The sequence below is a fragment of the Balaenoptera ricei genome, chromosome 1 (genome assembly GCF_028023285.1).
Source record: "Balaenoptera ricei isolate mBalRic1 chromosome 1, mBalRic1.hap2, whole genome shotgun sequence".
NCBI lineage: Eukaryota > Metazoa > Chordata > Mammalia > Artiodactyla > Balaenopteridae > Balaenoptera > Balaenoptera ricei.
The window spans coordinates 19,218,402-19,240,637 of record NC_082639.1 but is presented as its reverse complement, the minus strand read 5'-3'; the positions used below and the strand labels follow the sequence as shown (position 1 = coordinate 19,240,637).

The 22,236-nt window shown below is 42.0% G+C and overlaps 1 protein-coding gene and 1 pseudogene across 6 annotated transcripts in view; both read right to left on the bottom strand.

The window, feature by feature from the left end:
* Positions 1–10,722: 10,722 nt before the first annotated feature.
* Positions 10,723–13,644, bottom strand: LOC132362742 (zinc transporter SLC39A7-like; annotated as a pseudogene).
* A 4,759-nt stretch (positions 13,645–18,403) lies between these two features.
* Positions 18,404–22,236, bottom strand: part of NCMAP (non-compact myelin associated protein) — a 43,554-nt gene continuing 39,721 nt past the window's right edge. For all 6 annotated transcript variants that reach the window (XM_059895742.1, XM_059895744.1, XM_059895745.1 and 3 more), the window contains one exon: positions 18,404–21,118. In XM_059895742.1, the coding sequence (XP_059751725.1) occupies positions 20,977–21,118 (142 nt within the window). In that variant the 3' untranslated portion in view covers positions 18,404–20,976. The remainder of the gene's footprint in view (positions 21,119–22,236) is intronic.

The following is a 22,236-nucleotide window of genomic DNA, read 5'->3' as shown; positions in this document are numbered from 1 at the left end:
CAAGCCAATAGACACAACCAAGCCAAAGATTGGGAGAAGGAGGGATTTATTATTACTTGCAGCAAATAAGGAGAACACCGGGGATCGTTCCCGAAGCAGTGGCTCCCGAAACAGCAAAACTGGGGAAGTTTTTTGTTTGTTTGTTTGTTTTTTAATAGGTGAACCAGATATTTGCATGTTTAATCACATAAAGAAAATATCCATATAGTAAAAAAATGTTATCAGTTGTATAGTATAGATGCCATATAACAAATGTCTACAGGGTTCATCTGAAATTCTTTAACACTACGGACAGAACATAAATCCAAGTTAGGGTGAAAGCTACTCTTTCCACAAGCCCTTATGCACATCTTTTAAGATCGTCTAGGACAAGTTTGTAACAATGATAATAATACCAAGAATAACGATGATGGTGGTAACAACTCACATTTATTGAGTTTTTAGCATATGTCAGAGCTGTTCTAAGTATTTTACATGAACTTATTTAATCCTTACACCAACCTTATGAAGTTAGAACCTTTACCGTCAAAACTGAGGAAGTTTTAAGCTAAGGGTATATTTATATTCATGAGGGGGCTTGAGCAGAGGAGAACTCAGCATAGAATTGGGGCAAAGGTTGACAGAGTCCAAGCTTTAGTTGATTAAAGTCAGGAGGATCAACATCATCCATCCTCCATGTGGGTGAGGACCTTACTTCCTGCAGAACTCAAAGATATATTATTATATATATCTCTTGAGGAACCAGGACCCTGCCCCAAGGCAGTACTATTGTTTCTTGACTGCTCCTCCCTTGTTTCTGCATTCCCTCCCTCAAAATCATTAATTACTGAGACCTGTTCAAGGGCAAGCATTGCAGCCAGGCTTAGATCACAAAATGGCTTAGGCCAAAATGGGTTCTCTTATGTTGAGAAAGCCATTCCTGGTTCTCTTTCTCCAGGGACCCCCTAACTTAATCTGCTTACAAAGGTTGCCTTGAAGTCCAAGGTTATTTCTCCAGGATATCTGAACCTCTAGAAATATTCTACCACATTGGTAGATGGTCCTCTGTGCTCACTCTGGTGTGAACTGAAGGCAGATCACTTTTTCCCCCCACCCCCACGCCCCCATACACATCCAAACATGTGTATTGTGTCTGCCATAAACTTCTGACTTGTGATGTCATCTTCCTGGGAAAGGGAAGTGTTTGAAGCTTTGATCCACAAAAATTGGGTGGGAAAGGAGGGTTGAGTCCTATTTAGATCTCTTGGGTTGTTATGAGGGTTGCTAAAGAAAATTGGATTTTATAGATAATTTAGTTAATAGCATATGTCAAATTTTATTATAATCTTGTTCCAAGGGAAAAGGCTTTTTAGTGGGCCAAATAAAAAAATTTGCTCCAGGGACTTCCCAGTGGTTAAGACTCTGTGGTTCCAATGCAGGGGGTGCAGTTCGATCACTGGTTGAGGAATAAGATCCCACAGGGCCAAAAGGTTAAAAAAAAAAAAATTGCTCCATTATGGAAAAAAGAAAATAGATAGAAAATCATTGTTTGATCAGATAAAGAAAAAAGGATTTCTAGACTCTTGATAGAAGACGCTCAGACTCTCAGATAGAAGTCAGTTGGGTAGATGAGTAGCTAGTTTCCAGAATAAGTCTTAATCCCATTAAAATTCATCAGAAACTTGTTTTAAACATTTTCTCAGAAATTTTGTTTTTGTTTTTCCTAGAGGAAAGCTGTGAATTAGATCCCACAGAAGCATTTTTCCCTAGATCAAGTTTGGGACAATTTATCTTTTACTATGATTAAATAAGTTTATATTTCTAAAATGTTTAGCATAGTCCTTGGTATATACAAAACTTTAGAAGTCTTTGAGAGAAGAGGAAGAGAAAGAGAGAAGAAAAGAAGAAAGAGAAAGTTATTAGAAGCTACATTTCTCTCTTTTTAAGCCTTAGCGCTTAACGCTTGTTAAGAAAAACCTCAAAATTTGGAAATAGGCTAAAAGGAATTATTGCACTTCTTTTTAATATTCTGGGGCATTGCCTAGCAAGTCCTATCAGTGATTATCCAATTCTTTAGAGGAGTGTACTTTTATTTCATTTATTATTTACTATTGATTAAAACATTTAAAAACTCTGAAAGCCTAGATGTTAATTTGTAGAAGACTGAGAGCAATGCAAATGCTTTTTGTCCAATGGCAATACAAAAAAATTTTACCAGAAAAGATAACCACAAAGATTATGGTTTTATTGCCCTTTGGGCATTAATTTGTTTTCCTTTTTTTCCCTGATTTTCAGTCTTTCATTCCCTCTGTTGAGATGATATTCATTGATCTGTTTTTTGTTTTGTTTTGTTTTGTTTTTTCCCCCTGGCCACACCACACAGCGTGCAGGATTTCAGTTCCCCGACCAGGGATTGAACCCAGGCCACAGCTGTGAAAGCCCAGAATCCTAACCACTAGGCCACCATGGAATTCCCATCCATTGATCTGTTTCTAAGTTCACTGATCATTTCCTTGGTTGTATCCAACCTAATGTTGATCACATCCAAAGCGTTTTTGATTGCAGATACTGTATTTTCAGTTTGGGGATTTCCATTCTTTTTCCTTTTTTTTTTTTTTTTCCTTTTTTTTTTTTTCTTTTTAAACAACACACGTGGTAAGCTGCTCTTTTTTTCTGAATCTTTTTTTTTTTTAATTTTTTTTAAAAATTTATTTATTTATTTATTTATGGCTGTGTTGGGTCTTCGTTTCTGTGCGAGGGCTTTCTCTAGTTGCGGCGAGCGGGGGCCACTCTTCATCGCGGTGCGCGGGCCTCTCATTATCGCGGCCTCTCTTCTTGCGGAGCACAGGCTCCAGACGCGCAGGCTCAGTAATTGTGGTTCACGGGCCTAGTTGCTCCGTGGCATGTGGGATCTTCCCAGACCAGGGCTCGAACCCGTGTCCCCTGCACTGGCAGGCAGACTCTCAACCACTGCACCACCAGGGAAGCCCTTCTTTTTTTTTTTTTTTTTTTTTATAGTTTCCAAATCTCTCCTGAAATTTCCTATGTCTTCAGTCACTATGTAGATCTTCTCCTATAGACTCTAACAAATTTATCAATTTTATCTCAAATTCTTTGTCTGCTAATTCCAATGTCTGGGTCATTTGTGGGTATCTTTATATTGACTGATCTTTCTCTTTATTACAGGTCACAGTTTCCTGTTTTGTTGAATGTCTAATAATTTTATTATATACTTGACATTGTTGATGATATGTCATAGAAACTGTATTCTGTTATCTTCCTCTGAAGAATGTTATTTTATTCTAGCAGGCAGTTAAATTACTGACAGATCACTTTGACCATGCTTTGTTAGGCAGGTACATTTCAGGAATTGGGGTCTCACAAAGAAAGGAGAGAAATAATAGGGCAAAAATAATTTTTTGAAGAAATACTAGCCAAAAATTTGGTTTAAAAAACAGTTCCCAAAGATCCAGGTAGCTCAACAAAACTTAAGGAGGATAAAGTCAAAGAAAACCACACCTAGGCACATCATTATCAAACTGTTGAAAATCAAAAATAAAGAGAAAATATTTAAAGCAGCAAGAGAAAATAGTTGCATTGCAAATAGGGGGGCAATGATAAGAATGACAACTGATTTCTTATCGGATTGGAAGCTAGCAGGTGATGGAACTACATCTTTAAAAGGCTGGAGGAAAAAGAAAAGTCAACCTAGAATTCTATATCTAGTAAAAAATTTTTTCAAAACTGAGAGTGAAATCAAGATATTTTCTGATAAATCAAAGCTGAACCGATTTTTCACCAGCAGACTCTCACCACAAGAAATTCTAAAGGACATTAAGTAGGCTGAAAAGAAGTGATAGCAATTGGAAATTTAGATCTATAGAAAGGAAGGAAGGGGGGCTGAGTTCCCTCCCTGTTGGTTGTTTGGCCTGGGGTGACTCAGCACTGGAACCCACAGGGTCCTTGGTGGGGCTGGTGGTGGACTCCAGGAGGGCTCAGGCCAGGGAGAGCTTCCCAGAACTTCTGCTGCCAGTGTCCTTGTCCCTGCAGTGAGCCACAGCTGACCCCCGCCTCTGCAGGAGACCCTCCATCACTAGCAGGTGCTAAGAATGGAGGTGAGCCTGATGATGCTGAACTGGTAAGGCTCAGTAAGAGGCTGGTAGAGAATGAGGTGCTCAAGGCTGTCCAGCAGTATCTGGAAGAAACACAGAACAAAAACAAGCCAGGGGATGCGAGCTCTGTGAAAACTGAAGAGGCTGATAAGAATGGCACTGACAGTGGCAACAACAGGAAATGAGACCTGAAGGCAGGCAGGCCCCCGCCGCTCCGTGAGAAGCATCCCTGCTCCCTCTGCCGAGTCAATGGGCTAATTTGCATTGTGCTGTTTAAGTGTCTCTTGTCCAATCTGTGGAGATTGCCTAATACTTTCATGACTGATGTGTTTGCATTCCTGAAACACAACAGAAGAGAAATGGAGTGCTGGGACTATCAGAGGAAATTAATTTATGAAGGAAGAATGGCCCCGATTTCACTTGCCCTCAGCCGAGGCTGTGGGAGAGAGGATTTTGTGTTATGCCTCGTGGACTCAAATTAAAGGCCATGGAAGGGGCCTTGCTGTAAATGGAATGCTGCCATTTATATTGCTTAGCAGGGCATTTGACTACTTTATCTGAGGCCAAAACACACACAGAGCTAACAAGTGCTATGATTAAAATGATCACTGTTGAAATTATTATCCATAGAGTTAGTCCATAATGTTTCATGTTTGTCCTATGTGGGCTGTTGCTATTCAGTGATCTTGTTTCATGTAAATGATATATTTTTGGTGAAATGCAACCTTTTCTATAAATGTGGGCAGCATTTAAATGTTTCTTTTTAACCCTCTTTTGATAAGTCGGTGTGCCATATTTAATGTTTTTCATTGGCATTTGCACATAAAATGTATCATATAATTTTTTTCCCACAGGCCAGAAAACTATTGGAATCCAGGACTTAATTAATGAAGCTTTGCGCGGAGAGAGGATGGGCCTGCAGTCCAAAGTGAAACAGATAAAGGAACTTTTATTAAAGCCTGAGACTCAGGCCAAAATTAGGAGGGAGCTTTTTGAATGAAGATTCATTAACAACAGTAATGAAGGAAATGATGTTGATTTCAGTGCAATTTTGACGTAAACTCTACATTGCTATCCTGGTACCAGAGTTTATGAAATCTTTTCAGCTCATTAAATAGCTCTTTGGTAAATATCAAAGAAGTGTTCTGATAGAGTCTGCACAACAGCAAACCAACAGTGGCAAGGAATTAACAATTTCTTACCAAAGAAAACTGATTCTGCACTGTTATTTTTAAGCTGAATTTGTGTTTTAGAATGTTTATCTCTATAATATCGAGATTCATTTTATAAAAAGGACTTCTTAATTAGCCATTGTGAGATGTTTGTTGGTTCCTCACAAATAAAATATACAGACCGTGGAAAATCATTTACAGACAAAAAAAATACAGTATTTTAAGGGTAACTTGTCTCCTGTTGACATGATTTTTGTTGTTGTTAAATCAAAAGAAGCATTGTTCACATGTATCTATGCCTAGTGTTACTTTTAATGAGACTTTGAATGTTTATTGATCACCAGTACTTGAATGAACATTTTAAAATGTAATTATTGCAATCACTGGTTAAGAATGTTTTATAATGTCCATATGTGTTTTTTTCAATGATCAAAATGTAATTTGCTTTTTCATTTCTTAATGAATGTTTGGGATTTTTATTTTCTACCTTTCAGAAGATAAGCCCCAGGTCTTACTGTATCCCTCACAATCTGAATCTGTTTGCACTAGTTCATTTCTAAAGAAAATTCTTGAAAAATTTCCCTCCCATATGATAATCACTGGTAACAGCTACTACTACTGCTACTACTGCTGCTACTAAGAGATCATGATGGAGACGGAAATTATTAGAGATCAAATATGTAAACTTTTCAAAGATAAAATCCAGTTTACTCATGGATTTTAGCTATTTTTTCACTGGGTAAATTATGCTACATTTATTTATAAGTGAGTTTATGCATTTTCATGCCTCTGAATAAATGTATTGTTTTCCCGTTTAAAAAAAAAAAAAGAAAGGAAGGAAGGAAGAACAATGGGAATGGTAAATAAGTGGATGAATATTTTAAAATACAACTTTTTGTTCTTAAATTTCTTAAATGTCAATTGACTTTAAAGCAAAACTAATAACAGTGTAAGTTGGGATTTTTTTTAACACATGTAGACATAAAATATGTGGCAACGACAAAGGACAGTAGGGGTGTAAGTGGAATTATACCATTGTAAAGATGTCAGTTTTCTCCAAACAGATTTATTTTTATTGTCCATTATCTAATAAAAATCCAAACACAAGTTTTGAGGAACTTGCAAGCTGATTCTATTATTTTTATGAAGACAAATGTCCAAAAATAGCCACTGCTAAAGAGCAATTTAAGGTGGGAGGACTTGACCTCCTGTATTAATTAAGAAAATGCAGTATCTTAAGCGAAGTAAGTCAGAAAGAGAAAGACAAATACCATATGATATCACTTATATGTGGAAACTAAAATATGACACAAATGAACTAATCTATGAAACAGAAACAGACTCACAGACATAGAGAACAGACTTGTGGTTGCCAAGGGGGAAGGGGCATGGGAGAGGGATGGATTGGGAGTTTGGCATTAGCAAATGCAAACTATTATATACAGGATGGATAAACAATGAGGTCCTACTGTATAGCACAAGGAACTATATTCAATATACTGTAATAATCTATAATGGAAAAGAATGTAAAAAAGAATGTGTATATATGTATAACTGAATCACTTTTCTGTACAGCAGAAATTAACACATTGTAAATCAACTATACTTCAGTAAATGAAATTTAGAAAAAACAACAAAAAAACCAACAACAAAAAAGCAAATATACTGACAAACTCACCAAAGAAAACAATAACATAAAAAAAAAAAAGAAAACAATAACATAGAAAAAGCCCCACATGTATATGAAAATTTGATATAAGACAGAGGCAGCTTTGTAGCTATTAGAGAAAGGATGAGTGACACAGAGACTATATGGTTATGCATATAGAAAAAATGAAATTGGATTCATACTTCACCCTACACATAAAAGTTCATTCCTAACGATTAAAAACTTTCATGTGAAAGGCAAAACTTAAAAAAAAAAGCTTGGGCTTCCCTGGTGGCACAGTGGTTAAGAATCCGCCTGCCAATTCAGGGGACACGGGTTCAAGCCCTGGTCCGGGAAGACTCCACATGCCACGGAGCAACGAAGCCCGTGCGCCACAACTACTGAGCCTGTGCTCTAGAGCCTGCGAGCCACAACTACTGAAGCCCGCATGCCACAACTACTGAAGCCCGCAAGACTAGAACCTGTGCTCCGCAACAAGAGAAGCCACCACAATGAGAAGCCTGCGCACCGCAATGAAGAGTAGCCCCCGCTCGCCACAACTAGAGAAAGCCCGTGCGCAGCAACAAAGACCCAATGCAGCCAAAAATAAATTAAAAAAAAAAAAAAAAGCTTCGAGAGCATCTCTTCAAGGCCTAGGGATAGGAAAGATTTCCTTAAACAAGATACAAAAAACCTGCTAACTATAAAATAAAAATATGAATAAATTTGACTACATTAAGTAAAAAATGTTCGTTCATCAAAAGATACCACCAAGATGGGACTTCCCTGGCAGTCCAGTGGTTAAGACTCCGCACTCCCAATACAGGGGGCATGGGTCTGATCGTTGGTCAGGGAACTAAGATCCCACATGCCACATGGTGTGGCCTAAAAAAAAAAAAGATATCACAAAGGGAGTGAAAAGACAAGTTGTAAACTGGGAGAAGATATTTGCAACAAAATTATTGAAACTGAGAAGAGATTAACATCTAGAATAGATACTGTTACAAACTACCATAAACAAATAAGAAAAAGACACACAACCCAATGCAAAGATGGGCAAAGACTTGAACCAGCATTTCACAGAAGAACTTATCAACATATGACAAGATGCTCAACCTCTCTAGAAATCTAGGAAATGCAAATTAAGATCACAAGGTACCAGTTTACATCTACTAGACTACTCAAAATTAAGAAGTCTAGTAATACAAAGTGTTGAAGATGTGGATTAAACAGAACTCTCATGTACTGCTGGTGGAAGAGGAAATCTTACAAACACTTTAGAAAACAAGTTGGCATTATTGAATAAAATTAAAGATGTGCAAACCTTATGACCCAGCATTTCTACTCCAAACAATTGTATGCATGTACCAAGAGATATGTATAAAATATTCATAGCAATATCCTTTCTACTGGCAAAAACTTGGATGTAAACCTAAATGTCTGTCATCAGGATAATGGGTAGATTGTAACATGTTTCCAAAGTGGAATATTATGCAGAAAGAAACAGAATTAGGTACAGCTACATGCAACAAAACAGATGAAACAGAAATATAAAGTTGAGTGAAAAAAAAAGAAGTTACAGAAGACTATGCACAATATGAGCTCATTTATGAAAAGCTGAAAAAAAAACTCCAAAACTAAACAATGTATTATTTTAGGGAAGCACACATTTATGACAAATTTATTTATTTATTTATTTATTTATTTATTTGACAAATTTATTTTTAAAATGAGGAACATTCAGGAAATTGTTTCCCTGGTGCGGAGTGGGTGAGAATAGAGAATATGATAGGGAAAGAACACAGAGGTAGATTATTAAACAGGACTGGTAATGCTCCAACTCGAGTTCAGTTAGGGCGGTTCAGAGCCATTTTTTAAAATGTTACATATTTTATTTGGTATTTTACAAATACAACACAATGTGGGGGAGAAAAACTCCTGGCAATATGGTTAGATCGTTGACCTCAATAGCTGGGATGCAAAAGACAATGGACTCATACTTTCAAAGTGCTGAAGGCAAAGAACTTTGACACTAGAATTTTATCTCTGGTTATACTGTCATTTATTTATTTATTTATTTATTTATTTATTTATTTATTTATATTTTCTAAATAAATTTATTTATATTTTCTAAATAAATTTATTTATTTTATTTATTTATTTTTGGCTGTATTGGGTCTTCGTTGCTGCACACGGGCTTTCTCTAGTTGCGGTGAGCGGGGGCTACTCTTCATTGCGGTGTGTGGGCTTCTCATTGTGGTGGCTTCTCTTGCTGCAGAGCATGGGCTCTAGGCGCGCGAGCTTCAGTAGTTGTGGCACGTGGGCTCAGCTGTTGTGGTTCGCGGGCTCTAGAGCGCAGGCTCAGTAGTTGTGGCACGTGGGCTTAGTTGTTCCGCGGCATGTGAAACCTTCCCAGACCAGGGTTCGAACCCATGTTCCCTGCATTGGCAGGTGGATTCTTAACCACTGTGCCACCAGGGAAGTCCTATACTGTCATTTAAATACTCGAGGAAAGTAAATATTTATTCAAGGTCTCAGAAATGTTGCCATGTAAAGAGCTTCTTTGAAATCCCTCCTAAAGTAAGCATAGAGCAAGAAGAGAACTGAATCCAGGAGAAAGCAATGAGCTATGGGGAATAAAGGAGAATAAATAACTTAATAAATTTTATTAGTGTCTAAATAGTGATTTCTCCCCTTCCCTTCTTCTCCCCCCTCAAGGAAAACAAAAAAACAAACAACAACAACAAAAGAACCCGAAGGTTGCAAACGTCAGAACTAAAACTCTATGTGCTCTTACCTGGTAATCAGAGAAATGCAAATGAAAACAACAATTAGATAATATTTTATATCTGTAATAATGCCAAAAATTAGAAACTCAAGGTACTTCAAAGGGCCAGGAAGGATATGGAGGAAACAGGATTTTCCACAAATTGCTGATGGGGGGGAGGCATAAATTATGTGTGCTTTCCCCTGGCAGGCCTTTTGGCTGTACTTAGTTGAATTAAGCGTATCTATGTTTGTCCTGTGACTCACCAATTCTACTCCTGAGTATACATACCGTCCCACTCCCTCCACTCCCCACCCCCAAAATACCAAAAAGATCTTTCACACAGATTCATAAGGTGTAAGTTGCAGAAAGTTTATTTCATGCTGTGTATATAGCTGGAGCTGCAGGCAAACTGTGTGTCCATCATTAAGGAGACAGATGAGAAAATGTGGCATTTGATGGCACACTATGCAGTGGTCAGAAATAACAAACTGGATTTACATTCAGCAGTACGGTTCGATCTTAAATATGTTTAGTGAGAAAGAAGCAGAATATCTACATGACATTTATGTAAATTTATGTACATTCAAAACATTTATTCTTAAATGAACACTATATTTTTCAAGACACTTTCATTCATCCCATCACGTATTCAATAGTATTTTTTTAATACTTATTGTCCATCAGGCACCACTCTTGACGTTGGGAATATAGCAGCACACTAAGCAAAACTGTGGTTTTTATGGAACTTATATTCTACTAGAAGAAGAGAGATGACAAGGTAAAATAAATGAGGAACACAGGATGGAGATTGCGGGTGGAGGAGATGTGCTATTTTATGCAGGGCGGCTGTGGAAGTCCTCTCTGATAAGGAGACCTGGGGGCAGAAGCCTGCTTTAAGAGGAACAAGACTGGTTATGTGAGGGAAGAGAACTCCGGGCAAAGAGGACAGTATGTGCAAAGGTCCTGGGGTGGAAGAATGTTTGGCATGTTCTAGGACGTTAAGGAGGCCAGTGCATGGCCCAAGTAGAGTGAGAGAGGGAGTTACAGGAAGCGAGAGATGTAGTGGGCCAGGTCACACAGGGCCTTGCAGGCTGTGGTAAGTGCTGAGGGTTTTGCTGGGAACAAAATAGGGTGGTAGGAGAGATGTGAAAGGCAAATCTTTAGAGAAAAAAGAAAAGCTGCCAGAGAGTACCTTCAAGAACTAGGGATGGGAAATATTTCAAACAAGGTATTTTCAGAAGTGTTAACCATAAAAGAAACAAATTACATTTGTTCATCAAAAGATACCACCAAGAGTAAAAAGACAAGTTGCAAACTGGGAGAACAGAGAGAATTTTAAAAAGAGCGGACAATTTATTAATAAATGGCTGTGAGGGAACAGGAGGAACCACAGATGTTGCTGACGGTTCACTGGGAGGGAAAGACTGGGGAAGAGTAAGTTTAGGTGGAAAAAACAAGAGTTTGGTTTGGTTTATGTTTGGGATGCCCGTTAGACATCCAAGTGGAGGTACTGAGAAGTCTGTTGGTCATTTATCTAGAATAGAATTCAGGGGAAAGGTCTGAGGATACACTTTTGGGAGTTGCAGTAGATAGAAGGTATTTAAATCATGGGATTAGATGAAGTCACCTAGAGACCACAACAGCAAGAGAGCCTGAGACCAAGCCCCGAGACACTCCATTATTTAGAAGGAGGGAAGGTGGTGAGGAGCCAGCAAAGGAGGCCGAAAAGGAATGGCTGCTGAGGTTGGAAGAGAACCAAGAGAGGGTGGGGTTCTGGAGGCCAAGCGAGGAGCCATTTCCAGAAGGAAGGAGCGATAGGCTGTGCCCGATTCTGCTGATAAGCTGATAAAAATGAGCGAGGAGGACTGAATAGTTTTGGCAAAGATAATTTAATGCAATGATGGGGTTGAAAGCCTCACTACTAGAGAGAGCTTTAGAGAGACCAGGAAAAGAAGTGGGTAAAGCAAGCAGAGACAGCACTTTTGTTTTTTTTGGTGGGGCTGAAGATCCAAGGACTTTATTTCATCATCCCTACTCTCCATTCAAACAGTAATATAAAAAGAATAGAAACACACACACACAAATCAGGCCACGAGATTAGCAGCTAATCCCCCTCCTCCCGTCACTCCTGGATCGGGTCAAGTGATTGAAGTTTCATTGATGTTTATCCTCACCTCCTCCTGCTTCCCCCTCTGTCCAGGGCTCTGGTCTTCCCTGGAGGTTCCACCACCAGGTGGGAGAAGAGAGGCAGACCTTGGAGAAGCCTGTGTGTGGCAGCTTGGTCCTCCGAGAACAGGCGGGGTGGGGACACGGGGTGGGCTGCCATCCCCTCTCTCTCTTCCAGCCTTCTTCGTGGCCCCAGGTAGCCCTCCAAACCCAACAACGTGGCCAGCCTGTGCCTGATGGCACCGTCCCTCTGGCCTCTCAATTTCGCCTCTACAGCCCGTGTAAGACTGCCAGACCCTGATGGTCCTCGTGCCAAAGCCTCCACTTCCCTCAGATACAGCTCTTTCCTTTAGCAGAGCTCCCTGGCCAGGGCCTCCAACCTCCACAGACCCCTGACCTGGAGGAGTTAGAGGCTAGAAGTTTGGGGCAGGGGTGGGGGCAGTTTATCCCACCTCTCCCTCGAGTGGACCATCAGCACCGTTCTGACAACATGCCCCAGCATCTCCAGGAAGGGATTGCAATGGTGACACCTCCCTCAACAACTCAGGCCAGGCGGACATGGGACGTAGTTGCTCTGTAGATAAAGCAGTGAGTGGCAGAGCCCAGCCAGGACCCACCCCGCCTGCACTTTACTGCCCACACCCCTCCTTGAGTTAGGACCGTAAGGCTGCACACACCAGAGCCCCTATTGCCAGACTGGACCAACAAGGCGTAGTGCCCGACTTCTTGGGGCACTTCCTGCAGTGGGACAGTCAGTGGGGTCAGGATCTCCAGCCCCCAACCCCCCGAAATGAAGCACCGTGGCCAGACCACCTGTGAGGTTGGTGCCAGTCAGCAGCCAGATTCAGCTACCCCAGTACATGCAGGTCTGAACCTGACTTTTCCCCTTCAGAATTCTGAGGTCTCCTGGGCCCATCTTTGCACCTTGTGCTCCCTCCTCTCCTCCTCTGAGACCCATCCCCCCCACTTCCTTTTCTTCTTCCTCTGAGCTCTGCTTCTCCTTCAGGGGATGCTCCTGTCTTCCACATCCGTGACTTCCATGTGTGATCCAGAGCATGTGCTTCTCCTCCCGCCTCGTCTCGCAAAGAGAGGCGATAGTTCCACTGAGGACCCACCATCTCGCAGACAGCATAGGGCCCTCCCGTTGTGCTTCAGACAGTGGTAAGAAAGAGGTTCCAGGGCAGGGGGCATGAGGTTGAGGAAGACATCTCCCAGGAGCCCACCCCAAGCAAAACTGAGTAAAATCTGGAGTGGAAAGCAGTGTCAGGGGACCTGGACTCCTCGGGGATAAGGAAGAGGAAGAAAAATGGAGCTGCAGAGATCAGCACTGTGGCCCCAGCGCATAGGCAGTGCTCATGGTCATATCCATGTCCTCTGTGGGAGAGGCCGTCATGGGACTGGCCATGGCTATGGCCATGGGGCAAATCCTCCATGGTCATGACCGGGGGTGTGCCCACGCCAGATGCTCTTGAGAGTGTGGCCATGGGCACAGGCATGACTGTCCTTGGTGGAAATCCACACCTGGGTGCCTGTGGCTGTGACCACAGAAGTTCTCATGCAGGCCTCCATGACCCTCGTGTCTGGCCACCAGAAACCCCGAGGCCACCCAGGTCGGCAGTCCCACAGCCAACCAGTGCGGGTCCCTGGGCCTCAGGCCACCAAGCTTACCAGAGGAAGAGAGACAGTGACTCCACTTGACCTTCAGCTCTATACCTGCGTGGGGTCAGCTTTATCCCACTCATGCCCTCTGTCCACTTCTATGGTCGCTCCTCCGTTCCATTCTGTCCCCACCCTCATTGTTCCCAAGACTCTTCCTAAGACTATTCCGCACACAGCACTTTTGAAGAATTTTGCTATAAGGGAAAGCAGAGAGGTGGCCCAGTGCCTGAAGGGGCCTGAGTGGTCAATGCAAAGTTTTTGCTTGTTTTTTTTAATGAGATAAATTAAATAAATGGAAGGGAGTGTCTATGGTGGAGATGAAAAGTAGGAGTGGTGATTCAGGGTGAAGTGGAAAACATAAAATAAGAAGGGGCTTATTTGGTCAGAGATGACAGCGCCATGAACTTGGAGAGAATGATGGAGGGGCCAGGCAGGGAGGAGAAGCAAACACACAGAACAAAACAAAACAAACACCACCCTCTTCTCCCCTCCTTTATTATGCAGAACAAACTGCCCAATTCACAGATTCTTCCAGTCAAGGTTGTGAATACTGAGACATTAAAGTTTTTTATCTTTTTTACTCCATATGCCTCCTAAGACAAGAACTGGAAAGCTAGAAAGAATGCCTAAATTGGTTGTTGTATTTCTCTGAGATCAATTAAGGCACTGCAGCATCTTTAAGAACATCTGGGGGCCCAGGTAACATTCATTCAGGAGATTGAGTTTGAGCCAGGAAGGGACCCTCTCTACTACTATCTGGGCTGTGATCAGGTAGAGGGTTTCATGTCACTAGAGACCTGAAGGTCATTCTTGTTTTTACCTGCTTCTCCCAAACATGGGCAGACCGTCAAGAGTCCAGGACAGTAGCATCTGCTGAACCACAGTAGTTCGCCTCTTTGCCAGGAAATTTTCTGTATGGGGAATGGGTGTCCCGGGACAAAGGGCTACAGCGCTGATACAATGCCCCCCTGTGTGTTCCCATCCAGTGGGCCCGAGAGGATTCCTGGAGACATTTTTGTTGGGTTACTACACACCCACAAATAGCTACTTAAAAAAAGGAAAAGAACAAAACTTCACAATTAGAGGGCTATTTACAAAAGGCATTTAAAAATTAACAGACACACAGATGCACACAGACACACTACTTGCAATAGACTTGAAACTGTTCTCCCAGCCTCCAGTCTCTCCCACACCAATCCATTCTGCACATTATAGCAAGATTCATCTCCTTAAAGCACAGATCTGATCTGGTCACTTCTACGCTCCAGCAACTTCTGTGGCTCCCCATTGCCCTTTATTTATTTATTTATTTATTTATTTATTTATTTATTTATTTATATGGCTGCGTTGGGTCTTTGTTGCTGTGCATGGGCTTTCTCTAGTTGCGGCGAGCGAGGGCTACTCTTCGTTGCGATGCACAGGCTTCTTATTGCGGTGGCTTCTCTTGTTGCGGACCATGGGCTCTAGGTGCACGGGCTCAGCAGTTGTGGCTCGCAGGCTATAGAGCACAGGCTCAGTAGTTGTGGCGCACAGGCTTCATTGCTCCACGGCATGTGGGGTCTTCCCGGACCAGGGATCGAACCCGTGTCCCCTGCATTGGTTGGTGGATTCTTAACCACTGTGCCACCGGGGAAGTGCCCCATTGCCTTTAAAAGAGTGAAGCCCTCAAGATCCTTCATCCCGGAGCCTCTCTTCTCTTTTCCTCACCCATCTCCTGCTGCTTCCTTGGCCATCTGCTCAGCTGCAGCTTCTCTCTCCAGCAGGGCTCCCCTCTTCCTCTCTCTTCCTCTCCTCCCACTCTCCCCCTGCTCACTCCTACTCAGTCTTTCTCTCTTCACATAGATGTTGTTTCTTCTGCGGAGCCTTCTTCCCTATGCGCCAACCTCGGGCTGAGCTAGGTGCCCAAGCAAGAGGCTTCCATAACACCCTGAACTTCCTCTTATCACAAGAATAATTGTTCTATACTGCAGTTGTTTGTTTGTCTTCCCTGCTACGCAAGAAGTTCTGTGAAGTCAGGGGCCACTTCTATCTTGCCCATCATCATCTCTCCAGTACCTCGTGTGCATCTATGAATGTGAGCCACAGAGAAGGAACAAGGGAACTGAACAGCCTTCTGGAATTTGATAGGGCTGATGGCTGCACAACTCTGTGAATATACTAAAAACCACCTTTAAAAGGGTGAACTTGATGGTATGCAATTTATATCTCAATAAAGCCGTTAGTTTTTAAAAAGGCAAGCCGCAAGCTGACAGAGGACTTATATCCAGAATACATATAAAACTCTGACCAGTCAGTAATGAAAAAGGAAAGAAGCAAATACAAAAAATGGACAAATGGAAACATAACTTCATAACAGATGAAACCTAATGAAATTGAAATGGCCAGTGAACACATGAAAAAGCGATCAGTTCCATTAATCATCAGGGAATACAAATTAAAACCATAATGAGCACCCACTGCACACACATCAGAATGAGTGAAATGGAAGATTCTGAACATATCCTAGTGTTAGTAAAAGATGGGGAGCAGGTGGAACTCTCATACACCACTGTAAATTGGTGCAGCTCTTTGGAAAACTGGCACTGTTGACTAAGGCTAAATATATACATACCCTATGACCCAGCAATTACTCTGCTAGAAATATTCCCACAGAAATACATATATGACCACCACAATGTCCACAGCAGCACTACTTGTTACAGACCCAAACCGGAAACAGCTCTTATGTACATCAAATGGTAGAATGGAAAAATAACATGTAGTTATAGTCACATAATGAAATACTACCACAATGAGAATCAATGATCTTCAACTACAGGTAACAATATCAACACATATTACAAACACCATGTTGTGCAAAACAAGCCAGAAACAAGAGTTTACAGTATAATTCTACTTAGAGACAAAATTGTTCCATGGTGGTAAAAGTCAGGAGAGTGGGTACTCTTTGTGGGAGGTGAATAGGGCAGGAGGAGGAAAAGGGAGGCTGCTGGGGTGCTGGTAATGCTTTATTTCTTCATTTTCATGTCGGTTACACAAGTATGCTCAGTTTGTGAACATTTTTTGAGCTGCACACACACACACACACACACACACACACGAGCATGTGTGTTACACTTCAATTAAAAAAACTTTAAAAAATCCTACCCATTCTTCCAGGTTCTTTTTAATACTCCCTCATTAACATTTACAAAGTCACAAAGTCTCTGGGATAAGAGTAATTGGTGGTGACTTTACTTCCTCTATGATTTCACAGCACTTTGGGATCCTTTGATCACTTGCCTGGAAGCATGTGCATGGAAAGAGCAAGAGCTTTGGGGACCTGGGTTCTAGTGCCAGCCACTTCCCATGTGGGTGGCCACGAGCAAGTCCCCCACAGCCATATAGTACTTAGCTACAAGCAACAGGAAGTGACTCTTGATTTCAGCAGAAAAGGGAATCAGGTAGTTGCTAGAATTCCTGGAAGGCTAGAACCAGGCTCAGAGATATGATGCCAGGTGTGATGCTTAAAATCCTACTACTGAACTAGTTTGGTACAGATACCATGGCTGATGTTGTCGGGCACAGCTCACATAGTCAACTCCAATGGGCACTGGGTCTGGACTCAAGAATGCCCCTGCCACTGCTGCTAGAATCCCTGATGTGGCTACCTCTTGAAGTGGAGGGTGCCAACACACCTGCCACCAGAGCAGATTCTGCAGTTCCTATCCCTTGAGGTTGCCAACTTCAGGATTCAAAGTCTGCGGCACAGGTGTCTGACTGGCAAAGCCTAGGTCATGTGACCTCCCCCTAGCTGCAAGAGACTCTGAGAAAATGAGTGTCTGGCCTTTCCAGTTTTTATAGCAGGAGGTGGTCCTGTCTCTTAAAGCAGAGGACTTCCCAAACACAGGAATGGTCACTGTTGGGGCTCAGAGTAGCCTGCCCAAGATACGCCATGATGGCATATTGATTATTTTGAATTAAAGTTACTTGAGAAACAGCTGGTAGAAAAAAAAATGATACTAAAAAAAACCTCTCTGACCCCCCAGTTTCTCCCTGATAGTGGGAAATAAATCTCCCATGTGAAGGTATCCTCCTTATACCAGGAGGATAGAAAGCATCCTTATCACCAGAGTTAGGGAATTCAAGGCTAAGAAAGCCGTATAAACAAACATTTTTACTTCTTCATTCATCTGCTACCCCAAGCACCAGCCCCTTTGTTTCATTGAATATTCACAAATAATTGTTTCTTTGTCTAAAAATGATATTGCATAAACAGCCTGCTTTGGTCACTTCAGGGGTCCCATTTCTATGAGACCTCCATGCACATAAATTAATTTTTTTTCTCCTGTTAATATGTCTTATGTATATTTAATAATTAGACCAGTCAAATGAACTCAACATCACCAAAAGGACACATGTCCATGATATCACCCGCAGACAAGCTACCTCCCTGCACCTGTTTCCTCATCCAAAAAATAGAAATAATGATCACTCTATGCATGGGAGCTGTAATGGTTAAAGGAGCTGGTGGGTAGAAAGGACCCATCCTATGCCTGACTCACAGTAGGAGCTTAGTTAATGGTAAACATCATTATTGGTGATTTGGGTTCCATTCTAATGTCTCCTCCACTCCCCGGGGTCCCCAAACCTTGGCTTCTCAGCCTGCTGTGAAATGGGATTCCCTGCATAATATTTCATCAAGTTAACACATTTTCTACCTCACAGAGCAGCCCATCTTTTCCACCATCCTACAGAAGTGAGAACGCAATGTTTGAAACAGCTCCGGCTTTCCCTTAGGGCCGTCTACATTGTCAGGGAAAGGAAGTTTCTAAAAAAGGTATTTGTTATCTCTAAACTGAATTGAAATCAACTCAACAAATGTTTGATTTAAACTTTTTTATTTTTAGACATTTTTCTTTAAGCGTTTAATATCATTTATTGATTCAGTGGCCAAATAAGGCAGCATCTGCTCCGTTAGGAAAGGCACCTGTCAGAAATGAAATTCAACTGTGCTGCAAGATCCCTGTCTCAGGAGGCCAGCTGCAGACTCCCCGAGTGCAGGGACCATGCTTACTGTGTTTAGTAGCACCTCATCCGGCATACAGGAGCCCTTAAAGGATGTTTACTGAGTTAATCGTCATCAGTTAAAAACAAAACACAACGCTTTTCTTTGCCTCCCCCTCACCTCTCTACCTCCCCCTTCCATTTACAAGTTTTCATTTATACTAGAGGGATATGTCCTTCTTTCTTCCAGGAAGATTCCACTGTGGACAGAAGAGTTTGGCTTTAGGGCTAGAACACTCCAAACAATCTTTTTTTTTTTAAAGCAGAATACATCTGGGAAACATATCTATGTGGGCTTGAGTCCTTAAATGGCTTTGCCCTGGTTCGAGGCCATCTCATGCCTTGCCCCTTGGGCCTAAGTGGTGGGGGAATGAAGCAGAAATCCTCAGAGCTTGGATGGATTTGGAAAGGGCCCCTTTGGCTACAATCATGGAAGCCCAAAGGAGGCTACCAAAGTGACTTTGCCCCACTTTTGATGTGGGAGCTGACCCCCGACCTCCACTCAGACACATGGGTAAGCCTGTCCTCCTCTTGTTCAGCTCACAAAAGAAACCATGTTCTTTGAGCCGGGATGTTAGGGAAGAGTGTGATACAACAAAAAGATGGACTTTGGAGTCGAAGAGACCAGGGTTTGAGTCTTGTCTTTGCAACTTACTGTCTCACAAGCTGTGAGACTTTGAGCGAGTATTTTTTCTTCTTGAGTTTGAAATTCTCATTGGCAAATGGGAAAAATAATACCTCCCAGGGTTATTGGGAAAAATAAATCCCATGACATAATTTATGTAAAAGCACCTTGCAAAGTGTCTGGTGGATATTTAAACATAGGAGGGAGAAGAGATGTCTGGGGAGAAAGAATTTGCCTGTATTTCTCCAGATACATTCAAGTGAGCATTTTTATAGTGGGATGACATGAACTGTGTGACCCTGTGTCAGTCTTCTTACCTCCTGACCCTCAGTTTTCCCTCAGAAGGAGACACTCCTAGAATTTAAGGTTAAATGTCAGAGTGTGTTACTGTCTGTAACAGAATACAGATTTATTACCTTGTTTCCAAGATGCCTTCAATTGTAAAATGCACAACTGGCTAAAAAACAGCTTTTTGAGAGAGAGAGAGAAAAAAATGCAACAATTTTAGGACATATTCTGATTTCAGAATCATTAAAATGGGAACAAGTGTATGTCTTACAATGGAAGAAATTCGTAATAATAATGCTGGCTCCCATTTATAAAGCATCTGCTGGGTGCCAGGCACTACCTAAGCTGCTTTACTAAGTCCTTGGCTTGTTACAGTCACCCAGTGAGGCAGACGTTATTCCCATTTCATGTTAGGAAACAGAATATGGAGGGTCAAGTCACTTTCCCAAGGCCACAAAACCAGGAAATAGGGCTTGGAAGGCAGGTCTTCTTAATTCCAAAATGCTTTCCTCTTTCAGTAGATTGTTCTCCAGGCTAAAGTGTCAAAGAGATGAGTTCTGTCCAGAGGAATGGTTTGTGAATGTGGTACTTTGAATATACCCTGAATCTTTGCAAGGTGACCAGGAAGGGCAGAGGTAACATAAATAGAGTTGTAATCTAATCAGTCTCCAAATACTGGACCTTGGAGGTAAGATGGTAACTGGAGAGTGAGGATTGCTCAGAATCCAAATAGAGGGAAGCCAAGAAATGAGACTGAGTCAAGGTTAATCCAGCCCCCAGGGGGGGGTGGGGGGGGAGGGGCCCTGACCAGACACCAGGCTCATTCCAGGCCCATGGACACTACAACAAGCTTTCATCCTAGATGCCATTCTTCCTCAAGGTCATCCTATGTCTTTGACTTTGACTCTTTACTAAAGAAGTAGACACCTTTGGAGAAGAACCCAGTTTTTCCCAAAACCTTTCTTAAAGAGGGAGAAATGTGCTGATCAATCATCATGAGCTAGCTAGCGGTCATTCAGCACTGGAACAAGTTATAAATTAACAAGCTGGGTTTTTGGTGAGTTAGTCCAAGTTAGTTCCCCTTTGCCTGATTATGGGATTGACTATTTTGCTCTACAAAGCTGTGGATATGGCTCTTCCTCTGATATGACCTCAGGCAGACCGTCTCAGGAGCATGCCCTGACCCCTGACTCCTGACCAGAAGACTCCTGGGCTATCTGCCTGTCTGTCTAGCTATTGTGTTTGGGGGGAGACAACTAAACCCACAGCAGTGGATTCCCAAAATAGCACAGCTTTTTGGAAGGGTGGCAGCAGGCATATGGACGTACCTGGGGTGGGGCCCGGCAGGATGGGGTTGGGGGTTGCCTGAAGCATCAGGGATTGCATAAGAGATGCCCCTGTTGACCTGACCGGAACAAACTCATAGTGAAGCTGCCAGAGGAGAAATGTGCTTCTTGGTCTTGACTGAAGGCTCTTTGGACAGTGGCCAAGACAGCACCCAGGATGGGGGGTCACCGAGTCTCCACGTGGACGTCAACAGGGCTGAAGGTCACAGTTGCAGGGTGTTGACTGCTGTTGCTGTTTGGGCCCAGGGCAGAAGGGGAGGCTGGCTTGGGGACCTTGGGCTCCAGCTCCCGTCTTGTCCTCATTTTCCTGTAATGAGATACACACGCATGGCTGAGCCTTCCCCCTCATATGCCTTGGGGAATGAGCTCTGTGACTAGAGCTCCAGTGATGAAATTAATATATATCATCATTAAATCATGTTGCTTAATTGCCAATCACAGAATTTTACAACTGGAAGGGATCTTAGACATCAGGTAGTCTGACCCTTCAGTTTTTTTGTTTAACCTAGGTTGGATACTTAATTTTATTTTTTTCCTATTAATGAATGAGTAAAGTAGCAGATAGCTGGCTATTTTGAAGACAAAATGAAGATATTACATTTTTTTTTCTGTTCAAAGTTGTAATGTGAGTGAAATTTTGTAGCCTCATTATGCTTGCTAAGTTTATTGCTAGAAATATTGAAGAACTTTTTACATAGTTGAGAAGAGAATGGACTTAAAACATATATCCTAGCTTTCATTTCATATGCCATAAAATTCAATAACTAACAACAATCATTCATTCTAATGTCTACATGAAATTTCATCTTGTTGACCTATCATGCTTCTTTTTTCAAAATTTCAAATCCTCAGAAAAGTTACACAAATAGTACAACTAATACCTGAATAACCTTCACTAAACAATTGACAAATTGTTAACAATTTGCCACATTTGCTTTCTTTCTTTTCCTTGCCCCATTTACACACACACACACACACACACACAGTTTTTAAAAAAATCATGAACTACTTGTGAGATAGTTGCAGACATCATGCCACTTCAACCCTAAATACTCCTAAGAACAAGGGCATTCTTCAATGTAACCATAACACAATTATCACACTTTAAGAACCTTCCATTTTTGTTGTTGTTGAATTAAAATTTCTGCCTATTCTTTTTTTTTTTATTTTATTTTTGGCTGCGTTGGGTCTTCCTTGTGGCACACAGGCTTTCTCTAGTTGCGGCGAGCGGGGGCTACTCTTCGTTGCCGTACGCGGGCTTCTCATTGCAGTGGCTTCTCTTGTTGCGGAGCACGGGCTCTAGGTGCACGGGCTCTAGGTGCACGGGCTTCAGTAGTTGTGGCGCACGGGCTTAGTTGCCCCACAGCATGTGGGATCTTCCTGGACCAGGGCTTGAACCCGTGTCTCCTGCACTGGCAGGCGGAT